Raw genomic sequence first — 20,844 nt, 5'->3', positions numbered from 1 at the left:
CAATCTTTCGATTAACCTAACTAAGCTCTCTCCTAACTGCGCTTCCCGAAGCTCCAGCTGGCTTCTGTCATCATCTTGTACCCAAGGTATGCGTTGTCCGCAGGTTTCTCTTTTTATCTATGCCTAGGAGATTTAGCTTGCCTAGGAAAATTATTCTCTGCCACCTTCGTTGGAGTTATTAATGCAAACTCGTTCCTCATTATTAGATGTTGAGATTGTGCCCGATTATCCTACTAAAGCGTTTTCTGCAAGCTGCTTTCATTTCTATCCTGCAAAAATCTTTTCATAATTCATTCTGGTTTTCTCTTCTCTCTTGTTGGTTTTTCTTTGATCAACCATGTCAACTAAGGCACCATTTGGATTCATTATGAGTGTCTACCCAAGGCTCTCGTCATGCTTTGGTGCAGACACTCACATTGCCTTCTCGGCCTCCACACGCCAGGTCTCTTTTAGAAAGATCACAGATTTGAGATTGAAGCATCTCCTCATTCACGCAGACCCTCCAGTTCTCCTAGTAGTACAGATGATTCTAGGTAGCACCCATCTGAATAGGCAAGAGTACCCGCAAGACAACACCAGTATCTCATCTAGATTTGTGGCTTCTCTGTTGGACCAAAAACTACCTAAGAAAGTTGTATGGAGCCTCACTAAGAAGCTCTTTCCTAAGGAAATTCTTCAGGAATTCCAAGAAATTCTGAATAAGGCCCTCCACGACTCTGGGGTTCCTCGGCCAAGCGGCCGGATTCTCTTCAATGCTCATGGAGAGCTCATCAAATATTATCCTTTCTTGCTCGATTTGAAAGGGAAATATTTGGACAGACACAGAGTCTTCGCTGGAGTTGATTTGAGCTACCTCAAATGGCGGTTCCTAAGAGAAAACCCGGAGGTTTAGGGAAAAGAGGAAGACCTCTTCCAATTTGCAAGATTCAATAGAATCCTGCCCCTGAAAGCTGCAGGCGTAGAGCCCCAAGCCAACCAAAATTGCAAGGGTGGTTCAAGGAGAGGTCGTCGGGTCTCTGGTCGTGGTTGTGGTCGTCCAGCAGGTAGAGGCCAAGGAAGAGTGAGAATTGATCTGCCCCAACCTAATCCTCCCAGTGCAAGCTAGGCTTTCTTTTCGATGCTGTAAAAAAATTAATTTCCTCGAAACTTAATCCAAAATCATATATAGTTTATTTTGGCTTCTTATTATCTTTAAACTCTCTGTTGTCTAGGTAGTTGGGAATCTGCCATATAAACTTTTTAGTTCTATTATGTCAAGACTGCATAATTTCGTTGGGTTTTTTTTTTTAAAAAAGAGGATAAATCATAATGATAATGGTTTCCTGCCTGTTTTGGAAACCATTTTTTGCTGCTGAGAATGGTTTTTATGATATGTCTCTCAGCTATGAATATACTGTAATTAATTCAAATTAATATAAATCTCGGCTCTACCTTTACCAATCCAAAAAAAAACTCCAACAAACTGTCTTAACTTCATTATAGTTGAGATAATGGCAGCAGCAGAAGACTTCTCCTTCGTCTTCGACAAAATGGCTTTTTCTGACCGTTTACTGCGAATAGAGATCATGTCTGACGTAATTGATGACAGGCAATCCTTTTCACCCACTTCAACACCTGATATATTCAAAGACCCTTTCCAAAGATCTTCAGATGGTAAGTACTTGAACTGTATGTTTTCCCCTTCAATAGCATCCAACCAATAACATACAATACTTCTTCCATGCTATTTAGATCAGCTCGTCAATAATATTTCGTTTGATGTCTGATTGAAAGAAAATGATCCGAATGGAAATAGTTTTAAAACCAAGATGGACTGCTTTTCCTCAGCCAGAGTCATTGATGTACATGTCAGCTCAGCAATACTAGCTGCAAAAAGCCCATATTTCTACGATGTAAGAATACTTCACCAAATCTTGTGCAAGACTTTTTCTAACTGTGTACCTTTCCTTAACTTAAAATGTGTGCAAACTATTTTTCTGATTAAAAAACAATGAGTTCGATTCAAAACTTACTTGGTTGAATTCTGCTAACAAGCATAGTGAAAAATACCTTGTACTTATCGAAATCTTTCTTGTTTCTTCTGAAATGAAGCTTTTTTCAAATGGTACAGTTGAATCTAAGCAAAGAGTTATCACTCTTCATTTAAGTTGTGCAGGTATGTTTACATAGATGCTACTTTCTCTGAAACCTAGACAATTAGAGTAGTGTTTAAATGTTTAATATATAGAAACATTTGGGTAATTGCAGAAGGAGAAGCCTTCATGGATCTATTAAACTTTATGTACTGTGGAAAACTCAAGACTGAGACAACTGCTGCATTGTTGGATTTGTTGATGGTTGCCAACAAATTTGAGGTTGCATCATGTGTTCATCACTGCATCGATGCCTTGAGTCCGCCAACAACAGTAGAAAACGCATTACTTTTTCTGGAACTCCCTCCCAACATGCGTATGGTTGATGCAGTTCAGCCATTGATAATTGCTGCGAAAAGATTTCTTGTCCAGAACTTTAGGATGATTCAAGAGTAAGTTTTATTTGGAAGAAATATCTTAGTTTAAGCAAGATCTTAGATCATATACTCAATGTTCAATACTGAATATGTTACAGATTTGAAGGAGAAATACCTTTGCCCATCCTTCAAGAAATTTTGTCCAGTGATGAATTACAAATTAGATCAGAAGATATCCCATGCGATTATGTTATGGAGTGGACTAGAAAACATTATCCTGATGAAGGTGAAAGGAAAGAAGTGTTAAACAAGAATCTTATCTACTCGATACGTTTCCCCTTCCTGTCCAAAGAGAAGCTGAAAGAAATCTTTTCAAGTAAAGAAATCGATTGTGTGGGTACATTGAAACTAATTTTGGAGGCACTTTTTCACAAAGAAGAAATTCCATATAGAAGGAAGAATCACAGCGCACAAGAATTGCACCCTGAGATGATTTGTGAAAGATCTTACATTAATAAACATATCAGAATTGTGAAGATTGATACACCTCACAAGGAGTGCATGGTATTCTGGAATATCAAAAAAGATGAATGCTTAACTCTGCGGGATAGACCAGATTCTCTAGCATCTCAATTTATCTACTTTGGGGACCAATTATTTCTAATTAAAGCTTTTAGTACAAAGAATAAGGAAGGTTTTCCCATCTCCTTTGGACTATGCCTTCAAATGGCAAGCAAGGCTGAGATTAATGTGGAATACATATTTTCTTGTCGTTTAAATCCTTCATGTAACTTTGTCATGAGGTCCCGTGCTACTGAGAAATTATATCATAAGAAGATGGTTGGTTCTCCAGACCTCCTCGGTATGAATTGGTCAGACTTCATATCTGATAACAATTTATACTTTATAGACAATGTTCTCTACTTGCGTGTATTGCTTATTCTGAGGACATAGTTTTTCTTTTTTCCACGGTATAATGTACTTTATCACTATTTCACAATCAAACTTGCATATATGTTGTTTTCCGTTTAAATGAAATACAATGTTTTCTCAAAAGGATAACACCTTGTCAAGAATATGATTATTATATTATTTGTGTTAGATTTCGGAGTCCCCATCGTTATCTTTTTAACTTTGAATGATTCATTTATTCTTTCTAAAGAATTTAGAATATAAAAATAACAAAAATTGTAATGGTGTATTTTTAAATAAATAAAAAATATAATAGTAAATTAAATAAAAATTATATAAAATTTATTTATAAATTGAAAATTATAAGTAATTTACTGATTAATTATTAATTAATTGTTGACTAATTTAAGAGTGTCGTTCATAATTCATTCTTTTTCTAGCTCATAATGGTTATTGAGAAAAACATAAAGATAGTATTAAACTAAAATAATTGGAACTTGTTAAGAGTTAGGAGTTTTCGATATATATTTTTGCTTTTGTTATATATCTTCTAATAATGGACCTACATTCACCTATAGGTGACTGGATTGACCTTTATGTACTTTGATTTCTCAAAATGGACCTATATTTCCTTCCTTTATTGGTCTATTTATGATATGATATGACTATAGTGTAAATTATTTTAAATTGCATGCTAGGGTGGCATATTTTTATGACTAAACCTAAATTATTTGAATCGTTTAAGATTATCATGACAAAAAGTATATGAAAGCATTATAGTAGCACCATAATTTCATCACAAGATTGTATTGTTATCTTAGGAATATTGAATCTCCAACTCTAATTTGTATTCTTGATTTACCATCATTAAGTCAATCAATGAGCTTGATCAGAGAACTAATGCTTACTAAGGAAGTTCTCAAATGTTGTTTATATAAACCATCTCAGCTAGAAAAAATAAAGTGAGATGAGGTAAATTTACAATAATTAAGATTCCTACCAGTTCATTTAGGTTCTTTTCTTAAGAAACAAGGTCAATAAAGCTTGCAATATTAACTTCCTTATGTTTACAAATCTAAAAAGACTACTAGATTTGAAAATAAATCTAAAATAAACATGTTATTACACCATTCAACATATATATAAAATCACAATACCAAAATAGACAACATAATTAAATGAAGAAATCCTTTTAGGATGAAATTGCATCAGAGGATGAGGGAACATATATCATTTATGCCTAATGCATGACCCTTCATGTCTCAATGTGGACATGGGAAGAAATTGTGGGTTGCTCCTTCCTCATCCAACTCATTGTTCCTCCAAACAAAGTAAATACATAACCACTAATGGACCTTTGACTATCCAAATTGCTAATCAGGTTGAAAGCACTGGAATACTGAGAGGGGGGTGAATCAGTATTCCCATTTATTAAAGAAAAAATTTCATCAATTATATTTGTCCATAAAAATATCAAACAAACATGACTGATATAAAGTAGTTAATGCAAAATAAACATGAAGAACATAACCACAAGATGAACATCGAATTTAATACATGGAAAACCCAAATGGGAAAACCCATGGAAAGTGTTAACTCTCAGGAGAATATAACTAGTTATAATTTGTTTACAAAAGAGATGGCTCACAGCCAGATTATAAAAACAACTCATTGTCGAACTGCTCACTACAAATATACAAAGGGATGGCTAACTGCCAAAATGCTTACTGCAACTAAAAGGGTTGAACTGAGAATGTTTGCATCTCTGAATGCATGGGATCAGTTCCAGGTTTAAGCTCAAATTGCAAATCACAAACTATACAACAAATCCAATTAGAGATCTTTGTACAACTGTCTTGCAGCATGTCCAGTAAAGAACTACTGCACTACTACAACATTATCTATCTTTGTTGTCCACAACTCACACTACACACACCGCTATCCTCGCTGTCAACTACCTTTCGCATATCACATACACCTTCACTCACTCAACTACTCCTACTACCACATATGTATATGTATATATACCAGAGGGCACAAATACAAAATAGTGTGTTGACCAAACCCAACACATTATCAATATGCTCATGTTGGCCTCCACAATACTTCTACACGCTTCCTTTACATACTCCGATTTTCAATGCATATATCGATATTACTGAAAAGGGAGAGGGTCATTTGGACCTAATAATATTGACCAATAATCACAAGATCAAATCCCAATATCTCTGAAATGTAGGCTCCATGCTTACCAAAAAAACCGCAACACACAACTTGAAGAGATACTTCTGATAATTGCCAAAACTTCTAACACTAGAACACATAACTGATACCAAGATCAATGAGAACTCCTAACACCGGGATACTGGGATCAATGAGAACTCAATTAAACCTCTAAAGTCATCATCCAGGGCTATCCATGTTGCATAATAACTTCTAACCAAAACCACAACACCTGAACTACACAACCATACTGACTATATACAATCCTCGCATACAACAACAATTATAACATTCATAACATCTAGACTAGTGTCTGGTCCTCATACACTGTCCATACAACAAAAATCATATCATCCATAAAATCCAGACTAATTTCTAGTCCTCATACACTGTCTAGTACAAACCGGATGGATGGCTTGACATCAATGATGACATTATTCACACAAGTCTAACAATCTCCCCTTGTCATTAATGGAAAAATATATTCAAAACACGACTGCACAACTCCTCCTTACTCATGTAATTCTTCAAATCAACATTCCTTGAAATCATGTTACTTTCTCTCCCTTTTTGACATCAAGGACAAAGTATGCTAGAAAGAAAGAAGGAAAGAATGGATATATACACCCAAAAATGTCAAAAACTTAAATATCACACCAAAATTTTCAGCTTCTCTTCTTTGGAAATATAAATTCATATTTTTCTTTTGGATCTGGAAGAAGAACTTCCCAAGAATGTATAGCCAGTTTGATACTCACTGAAACACTTATGCACTCAACCAACAGATCAATTGAATTTGAAAAAATATCTGGAGCAGTTGGATTCTTCTCATACTCAATTGCATTCTCAAGTAATGATGAAAAGTGCTCTATCTTAGCTTCAATAATCTCCTTAACTTTCCAAAACATGCTCACAAAGTCTTCTTTATGCCTTTGTAGCAAAAGGAGCTCAGCTTGAAGAGAATTAACTCTTTTCCTTTACTCACCATCCTTATCACTCAAAAAATCAAAAGACTAGCGTAGACTTGTTAGTTCATCTTCAATAGCATCAATCTTATCATTGTAGCTTCCAACCAAGAGATACAATATTTGTAGACTCTGGTAATACTATAGATACAGTCTCTCAACTCCTCAATACATGTTGACAAGTTCTGTTGTGTAATAACACATTCATTCAATTGATTTTGCATATCTAGTTACTTTTCTTCAACTGACTGCTCATACATTCTTTATTTCAGAACCTCATTCAAAGATTTTAAGAGAAGATTACTAATATGTTTGGGTCTCAAGCCTTTCCATATTAAATGCTTTTATCATAATTCTCTTAATTCTATCTAACTCAACTGAAGTAAGCCATTTCACACCAACTTTCCTGATTTCACCTATACCATCAACCAATTTTAGCAAATTAGACTCATCATCTGACTCTCCAACTTCCTACTCTTCAACTTCCAAAACTCCTCTAGCCGCAGGGGATTCTGGATCACCAATCACCATGACAATCTCCACCTTGCTTCTCTTTGGCTCAGAAATACCAACAGGAATGGACTGTCTCCTTTTCTTCTTTCCAGAGGATGAATCTCTAGAACTGGAAGAGAAAGACATAGACGTTAGGCCAACACTCCACATATCCACAAATGACTTGAAATAGCCATTGCAAACTATCTCTTTGTAAGCCAAGTTGTTCAAATATTTAAATATTTGTCTTGCAATAGGAACACCAAACTCCCATATGACATTATCTTTTTTTTGGGAGGGATTCCAAATAGTACATAACCAAACTTATAAGCAATGACCCAAACTAAAAAGCATAATTCTTCTCTTTTGTCATTAGGAGATCCTTCTTTTCATATCAATTTTGTATCTTGCCTTTAGTGCAGTTAGCTTCAGGTTTTGTAAATCCTCTTTTGTATCTTGTGTCATGATCACTTAGGTTTGGTTTGCAAGTCTGGAGCGGTGAGCTCTCTTTCGTAATCATTTCTATCTAGTGGATATATTTTGTGGGCAAGTGCTCACTGTGGTTTTTCCCTATTTGATTTTTCAACGTAGAAAATCTTGGTTTTCATATGTTGGATGTGTTTTGATGTTTAATTGTGCATAGTTGCATTAAACTTTATTTTGGACTGATTCACTCCCCTCTCATTCCTACCTTGGGTTCAACAAGGAGAGAGGATATAAACTTAGAAGGCTTACTACTAATTATAATGGAGTAGGAGACAAACATGACATAATTCACTGTCTACTTAACCAGCTCCATGTCAAAAAAAAAGCCAAGAGAACTTTTTGGATGAAAAATATTTAATGTGATTGCAAGCTTTTGCCATGTCTAGTTTTATGAACATTTATTTTTCCTACATGTCTCCATGGAATGAATATCCTTGAAATCTATGATCACTCCATCCATGATTTCCCTATCTCCCATAAAAATTCCCTGTTATTAAAAAATAACCATGCTAAGTTAGACTTTAAGCCTCTTTGCTATTATCTTTGAAATAATATTTATAAACAACATTACACAAAGATATCAGCCTAAACAAATCAAAGGAGTTAGCCCCCTCTCTCTTTGGAATGAGAACCATAAAAGTAGCATTCATATCTTGTAACATCTATTTGTTATTTTTAGATTCAAGCACCACCTCCAACAAATCTAAATGTATAATATCCCAAATTTCCTAGAAGAACTCAATTGGGAAACCATCTAGACTAGGTTACGTTCTTTTCTTAAGCTAGAACATAGTCCTTTCAATTTTAGCTAAAGAGCTAGGGTTTGTAAGCCTTTCATTCATTTAATTAGAGATGATACAAGAAATGCATTGTAGAACTTGATATTCATCATCTATAGTAGAGGGAGAGTACTTGAATAGTATAGAATAGTATCAAATAGCCTCTATAGAGATATCATGCATGGGTGAACCCACAATACTAGTGGGTTACACGTGTTTGCCAACTTTGACACTGCAATATTCATTATCATAAAAAACTTCAGATTTGGACACCTATTACTTCTAAACCGTAAGAAATTTGTAGATGATGTGAACTAGTGATTTGTGTCATTTTGTGTTTAGATTCTAAAAATAGTTTTTTGATCATTTTTGGAATCAGTTTGCTCCCATTTTTCTATCTCCCTCGAAAACTAGTTTTTTCAAAAAACAACATTTTTAAAGAGTGATACTCACTTGATCAAGCATAATTTTTTTTCTATAATAGATATGAATGTGATTCTTTAGAATTTAGTTTTGTAACATCCATAGATGGTATTTGCAATTGGTTTTGTAAGATTATCTTCAATATTTCATATTTTATTAAGTTTTGAAGTCAAGTTAATTATAATTTTGACATATGTCCATAAGCATTGAACTCAGAGGTTGATGTTCGGTGTGAAACTTACGTTTAGTTAATCTAAAATAATAATCTTAATAAAATCAATACATAATAAAATAATAATAATTAGAAAGCTCCCTTCGAGTACTACTTGTATCCATTTGGATTTGTCAAAATTCATCCATTTAAGCACCCAAATTGAGCTTTGAAGGCTAGACTTTTTGTAGAAACCAGGAGGGTTTTTGGGAGAGGTCTCTAGGAAGCACTTTTGATATGTTCTTTCGAAAGGGGTTTGATCACCCCCTTTCTATCGGTAGCCCATTAATGCAAATTTTGTATTTTATGCTTTTCTGGTTTCGAACAAAAGTGGGTTTTGATAGAATGTGGTTTTTGCATTCGATCGAAAGGGGGTTTCGATAGAACATGGCTAAATTTGAGTTTTGGACAAAAGAGTCAATTTTTTTTGTTCCAAAAAGTGTAACCCACTATTGTGGGTTCACCTGCATAGAAACAATTTGGACACCATGGGTTGATCTAAGGGGCAAGATCATGTTTGCATGTCTTCCTCAGAATTAACTAGATTAAAGAAAAAGATGTGTTTTTATCCCCTTCCTAGAGCCAATCAACCTAGGAGTTTTGCTTGCAAAATAATTCTTCCCTCAAGTCCCATTCATCAAATTCTATTTCATTTCTATATATATTCCTTTCTAAGAGATTCCTTAGAAGGATCAAAATATTTTTTCTACCTAGTAATAGAGTCCAACCTACTCTAAGTTGTGGCCTTGGCTGCAAAATTATTCCTAAATCAGGCCATGTTCCACTTTTTGAGTTGATATTTAATAAACTGCAATCTTTTTACAAAAGTGTACATTACAATGGCATGCTTAGGTTTTCTCTCTCTTTACCAGCCAACCACGAGATCATGCAACAAACGTTTCATCAACCACACAAGCTAAAATTTAAAGGAAGGTCTCTTAGAGGCACCAACACAACATAGCAAATAATTTGATTGACCAATGATTAGGACCCCTCCATTCAAGAATTTATGAATTGTTATTCCAGTTGTGGACAGCCTAAAAGCTAGAAACCATAAATCTATCCAACCTCTTAGAGAGAGAATCTTTCCCACCTCTTTTATTACTCCAGGTGAAAATTCCATTAGAAGTTTCCACAATCCATGTGATTGATATGAGCTGCTTTTGGAATCGATTGTGTGAGTGTTTTTACATCAACGTTTCGGGTCACACTCTGTGATCAATTTTTTTCTCCTTATGATCGTTTTCTCATCCTGATGATGGATCACGGAGTGTGATCTGAAACATTGATGTAAAAACACTCACACAATCGATTCTAGAAGCAGCTCATATCATTTCCATTAAAGGGTTTAGTATTTTATAACCAAAATGTAACTACTAATAAATTGTTTGTTTCATGCTCATTTTCTTGTTCCCATCCATCCTTTAACTCTACTGTTTTGTCCTCTTTTTACACAAATAATATTTCTAATGTAATCCTATCAATAATCCACTCATACCTACATTTTAAAACTAAGTTAAAAGACAATGTCTTGAATATTTCTTAGAAAGGTTGAGCACCACATCATCATCTAAGATTTTTGTCCCACAATTAATAAAATAGTTAATACTAAAAATCTTAATGCTAAATTTTTTAATAAAAATTAAAGTTTCTTAGATCGAGAAGTCCAAATATTATTTCCCCAATCCAACCCCCAAAACAACAACAAAAGTAGTTGTGCAATGTTGAACATTGACTATGATATTAGACTTCTATTTATGGTAAATACTATTAATGTTACATCTCATTTTTATTGTTGTAGTATTGTAAATTGCATACCCTTGAAATTTTACCTATATTTTGTGTCAAATTTGATGTCCATTCCCTTAGTATTTTGGTAGGCCTATTTCAACACTTTCATCAATATTTATCCTTCTTAAGGTGATTAGGCCTCATTTCTTGCGGTTACTTGTTTGTCTCACTTTTTTGTTAGCCTTATGTTTATTTTGCCTTCCATCATTTTTTAGTGTGACTTGTTTGATCACTAGTGCTTAGCGCATATGTTTGTGCATGATGCTAGTGTCTTGTGAATTTATTGTTTAATGGCATTTTCAAGCATTTTTCTACTTGTCACCTTCCAAAGTTAGTGAAAATGACTCAAAATTATTCCAAATGACTCATCAACCTCTTCCTCTTATCCTCTTTTTTCTTTAATATATCTTTCATTTTGACACCATTTATCTTATCTCTTACACTCTAAAGCTCACACAAAACTCTATAGCTTGTTGTATCTCTCTACAACAGTCTCTCAACAATATTTATAGTTCTCTTGTTCTCTTCAGATTATTTGGTAGATGATATTTATTTTTTTATTTTTTTTCTTATAACAAGAATTTCTATTCTTTATGCCTCCAAGCACCTTGAGATTATCACATCCTTTCTCTTTCATTTTATTTATTGTTCTTATTTCTAGATTCATTTAGAATAGAACATGCACAATATTTTCTCTATCTATCTATATTGGTTGTTCAAGGAGATCAAAAGACTAAAATGAGGATTTAACTAAGGTAAACCCCTAAAACATTTTTTTGGTGTGAATGTGGTTTTATTACACTTATACATCTTAAGTTTTCTTAGGTGGCATTCTAGAATATCTTTATAATGGGACCACATCCCATTATTAGATATTTGTCATGTAGTATTTAATATTGTGCATAGTGCATTTAATTTTTTTTCTAGGTAGTTAGACATGGCAGTTGCTCATACCCCATCACACATTTTTTTATTTATATGGAGGGTTTATACATTTAGTATCATCTCAATTCAATTATTTACACATTGGTGAAATAGCATCTATAAGTTGCTCCCATTTGCATTGAGAAGGTTGTTTTGTTTGTAGGTTTAGCCTTCCCAATGTAGAGATAAGTAACCTATACATGTTATTTCACCAATATGTGAATAAATGAATTGAGAGGATACAAAATGTATAAACACCCCATATAAATAATAAAAATATGATGAGGTATGAGAAACCGATATCTAGCTATGCACAACAAAAAACAAATGGATTGTAGACAATATTAAATGTTGCGTGACAAATATCTAATAATGAGATGTGGCCCCACTATAAAGATATTCTAAAATTCCACCTAAGTAAAATTAAGATGTGTGAGTGGAATAAAACCACATTCACACCAATACCCCCCTTAAGTTCAACTTGGGGAGTGAAATTATTATGCAATATAGGTCTCGGCAATAAGGACATGTTAGGTACATATTCACAATTATAATGCAATGCAATCTATCACAAACAAAGAAAGAGAGAAAAATTGTAAATGCTCAAAAGAAAAAAATGAAAGAATCTAGGACTTTTCAAGACCCCCAAGGAAAACTTCCTTCACTTTTTACTTTTAAATGTAATTTAACTATTAAATAAGTAGCAAGAATTAAATGCAATCTTGCAAAATTCTAAGAAACTATTGAACTTATTAAAACTTGCATTTATAATAATAAAAATAATCAATCTCAGGATTCACTTGATCATCAGTAACTTATACTCGAATTAATATTACAATTCTCATTTACAATAATAATTAATCAATCTATAAAATTGCTCAAAACAATCACTTTAATTCCAATAACTAAATTCTTTCAATAACATAAAATTACAAGAAAATAGTAACTATTGCATAGCAATTGTTTTGATTAAGTAAAAGCATGTTTTTGAAAGGAACCCGAACCTTTTACAAAGTAGGATATATCATAAAAAATAGAAAAATCCATGCTTGATCACTTCAAAAACTAAAAAAGATCCCAACCAAACAAAAAGGGATCACAACCCACATTACATAACATTACATAAAAAACTAGAAAAACACAGCATTCGGAAAGTAGAATGATGGCAAAAAGACAGAAAATGAGACCACTACCGAGATAGAGACAACTATATATTTTTCATGACATCCTCAGCATGGAAAACTATCTGCTTCATGTTGTCTGTCCATGTCTTTAACTCCTCCATCTCACGACCTTTGATGTCACCCTTGATCCTGGTATTGGCTCTGGTCCTCTTCTCATGACCTTTTTTGTCCAGTTGTTCCTTGTCAACATCCTTCTTTGTGTTATTCTCAAATCTATTGATCAAGATGTTCATGTTGTTGGCATTTTTTGATTATTATGTTGTGACTATCATTGATGGACACACACTTGCATTGAGATCACTTTTATATGTATGAGTTATGCTCAACCGGCAATTGTTCCCAACCGGTATGATGCATTATAGTCCTTAGACTATTGGTGTTTTGCAGAAAGTGTTTACCGATCTGAAGCGGTATGCTGACCCCAAGTGGTTCAAGGATCTCAAGTGGTACGAAGGATCAAAGTGGCATTTCCTAGTCTTCACTTTGTCAAACTGGCAACTAGTATTTTTGTATGAACCGGTAATACTCTGTGATGAGTTACCAACCGACATTTTGTGATGAGTTACCATCCACCGATTGTTTGATGGTGCCGACACTTGAACAGTGCTTTTTGTGTCGTGTTACCAGATATGTCTAGATGCATTGAACCTAGGAAATTGTATTGTAACCCTATTGGACTGACATGAAATCAGATTCCTTTAAAAGGACATCATGTCTAGGGTTTTAGGTTGTTGCTAGGGTTTAAGGTGGTTGATGAGTTAGAGAGAGTATGAATATGTAGAAGACTGAAGTAATGCTGGAATGCATTAGGAACGAGCTATCAAGGATCTAACCAAGCAATCTATGCTATTAGCTAGATCACTCACTTGTTGATTACTCACATCTTCGACAAGTCTAAAGCCCTTAACCGGGTAGGCCCAAAAGCCTTTTGTAAATCCTCTAACAAGGTGGTTCACATCTATGGATCTAAAATCCTCTAGCAAGGTAGTCTTTAATCAGACTTATCTCCTAATAGAGATTGAGATTCCTAATAGGATCTGTTTTGGTAAAGAACATTGTTTGACCTTAACCGGTCTGACCTTAACCGGTCTGGTTCCTATTTTGTAGATAGTTACTTGTGAGTTCCATCTCACCGTGGTTTTTCCCATTTGGGTTTCCACGTCAAAATCTCTTGTGTTATGGTGTTTGTGCTTCTGTGGGTGAATGCATTATTTGCTATTTGGTTTGCATGTGTGCTAACTGGTTTGTCTGCTAAATTGTTTTATCGGTTTACTATTAGTCTAGCAAAGTGTTTAAGTACATTGATTTTTGGCATACTAACTCACCCCCCCACACCCCCCCCCCCTCTTAGTATTCATCAATTGGTATCAAAGCCAACCTTTCTAAGAGTTTAACCACTTGGAAAGAGATATGGGGGAATACACATTGAAGGAACTTACTCATCGGCTCACTTAGTCTGAGCAAGCCTATGATGATCTTATGGTCAAATATAAGGCCTCTCAAGCAAAGAGGAGAGAACATGCTGAAAAGTTGATGGAGCTATCTGAAAATAGTTCTTCTGATGAAGCGAACATGGAGGCCCTAATCCAAGAAGTAGAAAAGCTGAATGAATCCAATTCCAATCTAAGAAAGGAGTTGGAAGGCCTGACTATCTAAATGTGCCAAGAGCTTGAGAACTAGAGGAAAGCTAAAGATCTGGTCAAAGACAAAGATCATGAAATCTCCAAGTTGAAGCAAGAGATCAGTGCCCTAACTGCTCAACTCCATGCGAGAAAAGTGGAAAAGGAAGACATGCAAGGAGAATTGAACATTGCCATCTCTGAGAATGCAAATCTAATGGAAACAAATGCTACTATTTCCAAAGAACTCTCCGAGTCAAAGGAAATACTTGCTAAGTTCAACAAGAGTTCTGTTAAGCTAGAGCAAAAGCTTGAATCTGCCAAACCTATCAAGAATACTGATGGACTTGGTTATTCCGGTCATGAGGAAGGTGAGACCTCTGGTACAAATGCTGGAGCATCAAAGAAACAACCGGCATCAAAGGATAAAGTTAAGCAAAAGTTTAAACCTATTTGCTTTAACTTTTTTAAAGAAGGACATACTGCCAATGTGTGTAGGAGTAAAGCTTACAATAATTTTCCTTATTTTCTAAATGATAAGCCTAGCTCCTATAGATTCAATGGCAACTGTTATGCATGCAACAAGTTTGGGCATAGAGCATTTGAATGCAAGTCTGTTATGAACAACACTAGAAGATGTCCTCAGAGGACTCAAGGAGTTGGTCCTGAACCTTTTGTGAACCGGAATCACAACCGGTTCAATGCCTTCAATCATCACTCAAGAAGTGGTGGCTATCAAGCAACAACCGAATGGAGAGCAAACTGTATGGTCTGTCATAGTCATGGTCACACTGCTGAAACATGTAGGAAGAAGAATGGTAACATGAATAATGGACCTTGGAGAGCACCTGGAATGGTCTGCTATAATTTCAACAAACCGGGTCACATTGCCAAATTCTGCAGAACACGAAAGTACATATCAGATGACATACCGGTCACTCCAAAAAGAAAGATTGATATTGACACTGTTCAAGCGGATATGAACAAAACCTGGAAGAAGAAACCAATGTTGTTGCAAGACGAACCGGTTTCTACACCTAGTGTGGAAATATCAGAACCGACAAACTAAGCATCAGAAAAGCTTAAGGGGAGAAAATGGCAAAATGTTTCAAACCCTTGGTTTACACCGGTAAAAGACCTTAATCGGTATGTGATACCTATCATTTGACGGAAGACCGGAAATGGTAAAAGGCAAATTAGGGTTTATGCCCTAATGGTGGAGCATTTATTATAGTAGGTGAGGAATATGTTTAAAAGGAATTTTCAAATCACTTCTCGCTATCATTTTTTCGAGCAAAGAAGGTTTTCAAGTGGAAAGTGATAGAAAAGTGATTTGTGTTGCGATTCAGAGGAATTTAGAAACCTTGAAGGAGATTCAGAGGCAAATTACAAATGGTCAAGAGAAGACCACAAAGCGATGATCCTGCAACCGATGAAGTGTGAGGTGAAGTGGAATCTAAAAGCCCTAAATTCTTGATTTCTGAAAGGTATTTCTTGAGTTTTTCTATTTTTATCATGGCTTCCACATCTCATACTAGCTCTAGTGCATCTGTCGATTCAATAAGATTCATTCAATGCAAGTCCAAATACAATGCCCTGTCACAAGTTCCTGTTGGAGTAATGGTGGAAGAAGGAATATCTAATTATATAGACTATAAAATTGAAGACCTAGGGTCTCTAGCAATCCACTCGCAACTAGGTCTATTCTGTGGGAAAGATAAAAAGATCAAACCGGAGTATAGCATTTTGGAGAAGAAGAAACTTCACAATGCGGTTTACCTCCTAGAGGATTTCATAGATGACCACATTAGAATCATTCTAAGCAGAGTTCATGGTGACAAGATGTACCTGGAGAGAACGCATGATATCACACCACAAGCTATTCATGCCATCAGTGGTTTCCACAACGTCGGTGAAGTGCCAGCCCTGAGGAAGATCATCAAGATTGAAATTACCAAGCTCATCGATTCAGTGAGTGACTAATGAGGAATGACTGTTAATTCCATCAAGGATGACCTCGTGAAATATGCATGCATGGTGATTGGATACCGGACGTTCCAAGCCAGCAGAATTAACTCTGTATCTGCTGCAACGGTAAATACCACTTACCAGATGATCAAGGAAGATGCATCAATTGGCTAAAGCCAACAGGAAGGTTGAGCAAGAACTGGCAATAACAAAACCGGATGAAGTGTTTGATACTGAAGGAAATCCGGTTGTTGAACCTACAGACACTATTGATGTCGATGCTCTGGATGTAGAAGATGTTGCGCAGGACAAACCATCTAAAGCAATAGGACAAGAGAAGCAGGTTGAACAGGTTTAAAAGCAAGCAGAGGACAAACAAGAAGAGGTAACAAAGAAATAGGAAGAGAAGAAGAAAAAGGAAGAAGATGAGGAGAAACAGAAACAAGAGGAAAAGAGAAAAGAGGATGAGAAGAAAAGAAGAGAAGAGGATGAAGAGAAAAAGAAACAAGAAGATACAAAGAAGAAGAAAGAAGAAAAGGATAAGGAAGAGAAGAAGAAAAAGGAAGAAGATGAGGAGAAATGGAAATAGGAAGAGAAGAGAAAAGAGGATGAGGAGAAAAGAAAGGAAGAGGAGAAGAGAAAAGAAGCGGAGAAGAAGAAGGTAGATGAGGATAAGGTAGAAGAAAAGAGAAAAGAAGTGGAGAAGAAGAAGGCAGAGGAAGACAAGGAAGTAGAAGCGGCAAAGAGCATGCAGATGGAGACTCCAAAGGCAACTGGTAGTCAAGCCAAACTGGCTGACCTCACCAGTGCTATTGACCTCCAGTCTGCAAATGAAATGGAGCTACTATAGAGCATTAAGGTTTGTCAAGAATGCCTTGAGGTGCTAAGGAGGAAGAAGGAGGAAGATGTGATCCAAGCTACGGTGGACACTCTTAACGGTTTGTTACCAAGCACAAACCTCCCCAATACTGACTCATCATTGGCACAATTGAAGCTCCTATGCATAGTAGTGGATGATCAAGTGCAGAGCCTAGAAGAGATAGCAGAGGAAAATGCCAAGAAAGAGCATCAAAAGGCTCTCAACATTGCCTTGGTGAAGAAGCTTAATGAGCTCTGGTCCGAACTACAAAAAAACACAAAAAAGACATAAGGAATGCTCTGGATGAGGGAAATCTACTACTGAGTAAGATTTGCCAACCCCATCTCTTCTATGATGATGTTCTTGTACAGAAGCAAAAGCTACAAATTGACTTGCAGTTATATATGAGCACCTTCAAGCTGTCGTATGACTCTTTTACAACTTATGGGCAAACCGTTCACCGGTTTCACATCCAGTCTGCCAAAATAGAGTTGGAAATCAGCAACCGAACTTGAGATTTGCAGGAACTCCAACTGGTTCTACTCCCTCGCCTGCAGATACTTCAAAAATGTTATCTAAATCTAGATGCCTTAATGGTAACTCAAGAGGTGAGCACATTAGATGCCATGGAAGAACAGGTCTCCCAGATGCAGACAGAGAAAGAAGTGGCAACCTCTCTACTTGAGTCCTGGTCTTTATCTATGAAACAATTTTTGCAGGACTTCAAATCAGTTTTTGACAAGGTTTATTCTTTACTGTCATAAACACTTATTATTTTAATGAAACAGGGGTTAGTCTGCAATATTATTTTTGTCATTGTTGGCAAAGGGGGAGAAGTATAAATTTTGAATGTTTTGATGTATACTTTCATGTTATTTCTATTAAGAAGTAGTATACATTGTATTTTTCTGCAAAAGGGATAGTGTATATGCTTAGGAGGAGTAATTTTGATTATGGCATATTTTTGTTGTAAAACACTTAGATGTCAAAATTTCCTAAGTGTTGCCATCAATGCTAAAGGGGGAGATTGTTGGTATTTTTTGATGATTATGTTGTGATTGTCATTGATGGACACACACTTGCATTGAGATCACTTTTATATGTATGAGTTATGCTCAACTGGTAATTGTTCCCAACCAGTATGATACATTATAGTCCTTACACTATTGGTGTTTTGCAGAAAGTGTATACTAATCTGAAGCGATATGCTGACCCCAAGCGGTTCGAGGATCTCAAGCGGTACAAAGGATCAAAGCAGCAAAACACATATTTTCCAGTCTTCATTTTGTCAAACTGTCAATCGGTATTTTGCTTAAACCGGTATTTTTGTATGAATTGGTAATACTCTATGATGAGTTACCAATCGGCATTTTGTGATGAGTTACCATCCACTGATTGTTTGACAGTGCTGACACTTCAATGGTACTTTTTGTGTCATGTTACCAGATATGTCTAGATGCATTGAACCTAGGAAATTGTATTGTAATCCTATTGGACCGACATGAAATCAAATTCCTTTAAAAGGGCATCATGTCTAGGGTTTTAGGTTGTTGCTAGGGTTTAAGGTGGTTGATGAGTTAGAGAGAGTATGAATGTGTAGAAGACTGAAGTAATGTTGGAATGCATTAGGAACGAGCTATCAAGGATCTAACCAAGCAATTTGTGCTATTAGCTAGATCACTCACTTGTTGATTACTCACATCTTCGACAAGTCTGAAGCCCTTAACTGGGTAGGCCCAAAATCCTTTTGTAAATCCTCTAACAAGGTGGTTCACATCTATGGATCTAAAATCCTCTAGCAAGGTAGTCTTTAATCGGACTTATCTCCTAACAGAGATTGAGATTCCTAACACGATTTGTTCTGGTAAAGAACAAGATCTATTCTGGTAAAGAACATTGTATGACCTTAACCGGTCTGGTTCCTATTCTGCAAATAGTTACTTGTGAGTTCCATCTCACCGTGGTTTTTCCCATTTGGGTTTCCACATCAAAATCTCTTGTGTTATGGTGTTTGTGCTTCTATGGGTGAATGCATTATTTTCTATTTGGTTTGCATGTGTGCTAACTAGTTTGTCTGCTAAACTGTTTTACCGATTTACTATTAGTCTAGCAAAGCGTTTAAGTACATTGATTTTTGGCATACCCAGATTGTTCATAGCAGTTTCCATCCCTTTCACCTCCTTGTTTTCTTCCAACTCTTTAACCTTTTTTTCAGTGGCAATAATTTTACCCACCATGCTTTCAATGGCTTTCGCATTATTAATTGCAACTGCCAATTCTTTAACATTTTTCGTCAGGGGTTTCTCACCAACCGTTGCTCTTTTGACAGTCATCATATCTTTCTTCAAGTTGTCTATCTCCTTCACCATTGTACCAGTGGTCTCACAGAAGCTCTTTATAGTCCTCTTGATCCTCTTTCTGCATACCTTGGGTGTTCAAACCCTCAATGTTGCCCATGACTGGGTTCTCCTCCCCCTCCTTATCCTATCCCTCATCTTTTTTATTCTCCTCTGCCTCCTCTTCAAAATCAATTAGGATTTGGCTAATATCTTTATTGCTTTCCTTACTAGTCTTCTTCCTCTGCATTTGCTTTCCAATAACTTTCCCTTTCTTTTTTTTAATAAATTTACCTTCAAAGGATTCGGCCTCAGACTCTGAAATATCTGAATCCACCACAATTCTTTTCCTCTTAGCCTTGTTCCTACCTTTTTTGCTAGTCTCCTCCGAGTCGCCCTCAGTCTCTGAATCAAAGTTAAAGCCACTAGCTTCACTCTTCCTGTCCTCATCTCTTGCATATTTGCCTTTAATAGGTTTTTCAATGCACCTCCCTTTAAGCACTTTATAGATAAGAGCCATAAGACCATCGTGAAGGGCATGGTCACCTTTGGGATCTTTCTGAATCTCCTTGATAGTATGGTCCATGGAGCAAGCCAGATAATATGACAGGCTCACCTTTTCCCCATGGTGGATATGGTTGAGCAAAACAAAATGGTGACCATAGAGTCTAGTAAACCTACCATCTAAAGTAATATAGGTGATAATAGCGAATAAAACAAACCTCCATGGCCTGCATATCTGTTTTGAGGAATGATAAGAATTGTAGACTTTCACCATCTTCTTCCTCTCATTTGTTAAACCTAAGACCAAACTGCCGTTTAAAGAGAGTAGAATTAGGTAACATTTACATTTCAGATAAGCATACCACAAAACTATAAAATTAATGTGTAATCAAAACAATTACCGATTTTGTAGAAGATATAAAACATCGATTATATCAGTTGATTGATTTTTCAAAATACACGCAAATTTTTTCATGAAGAAACTCCAAGAGCTATCACCAACTGACGCATCCTTTGTGCTTAGAGGTGCAATTCAAGCTTCTATATAGACTCTGAAATTCTCTACCCAATATTCTCTACCCAATATTACGCTATGTGTCTAAATTAGCATTTTGAGTTTTACCGAAAAAAGAAGCCCAAAAATACACAGTATTAAACTCCAAGAAGCTACAGCGAACTGTGTGATAACGCTCTTAATTAACTTCATTATTGTTCAGATA

The 20,844-nt window shown here is 35.7% G+C and overlaps 1 protein-coding gene across 1 annotated transcript; it reads left to right on the top strand.

Moving 5' to 3' along the window:
- Positions 1 to 1,490: 1,490 nt before the first annotated feature.
- On the top strand, positions 1,491 to 3,403 carry LOC131037400 (BTB/POZ domain-containing protein POB1-like). Its single transcript, XM_057969529.2, has 5 exons — positions 1,491 to 1,653; positions 1,774 to 1,892; positions 2,092 to 2,155; positions 2,248 to 2,524; positions 2,608 to 3,403. The coding sequence occupies exons 1-5, from the start codon at positions 1,491 to 1,493 to the stop codon at positions 3,401 to 3,403; spliced, it is 1,419 nt and encodes a 472-aa protein (XP_057825512.2).
- Positions 3,404 to 20,844: the final 17,441 nt, after the last annotated feature.

The sequence above is a fragment of the Cryptomeria japonica genome, chromosome 5 (genome assembly GCF_030272615.1).
Source record: "Cryptomeria japonica chromosome 5, Sugi_1.0, whole genome shotgun sequence".
Lineage (NCBI taxonomy): Eukaryota > Viridiplantae > Streptophyta > Pinopsida > Cupressales > Cupressaceae > Cryptomeria > Cryptomeria japonica.
The sequence above is the reverse complement of the archived record's forward strand: the minus strand, read 5'-3'. Positions and strand labels throughout refer to the sequence as shown.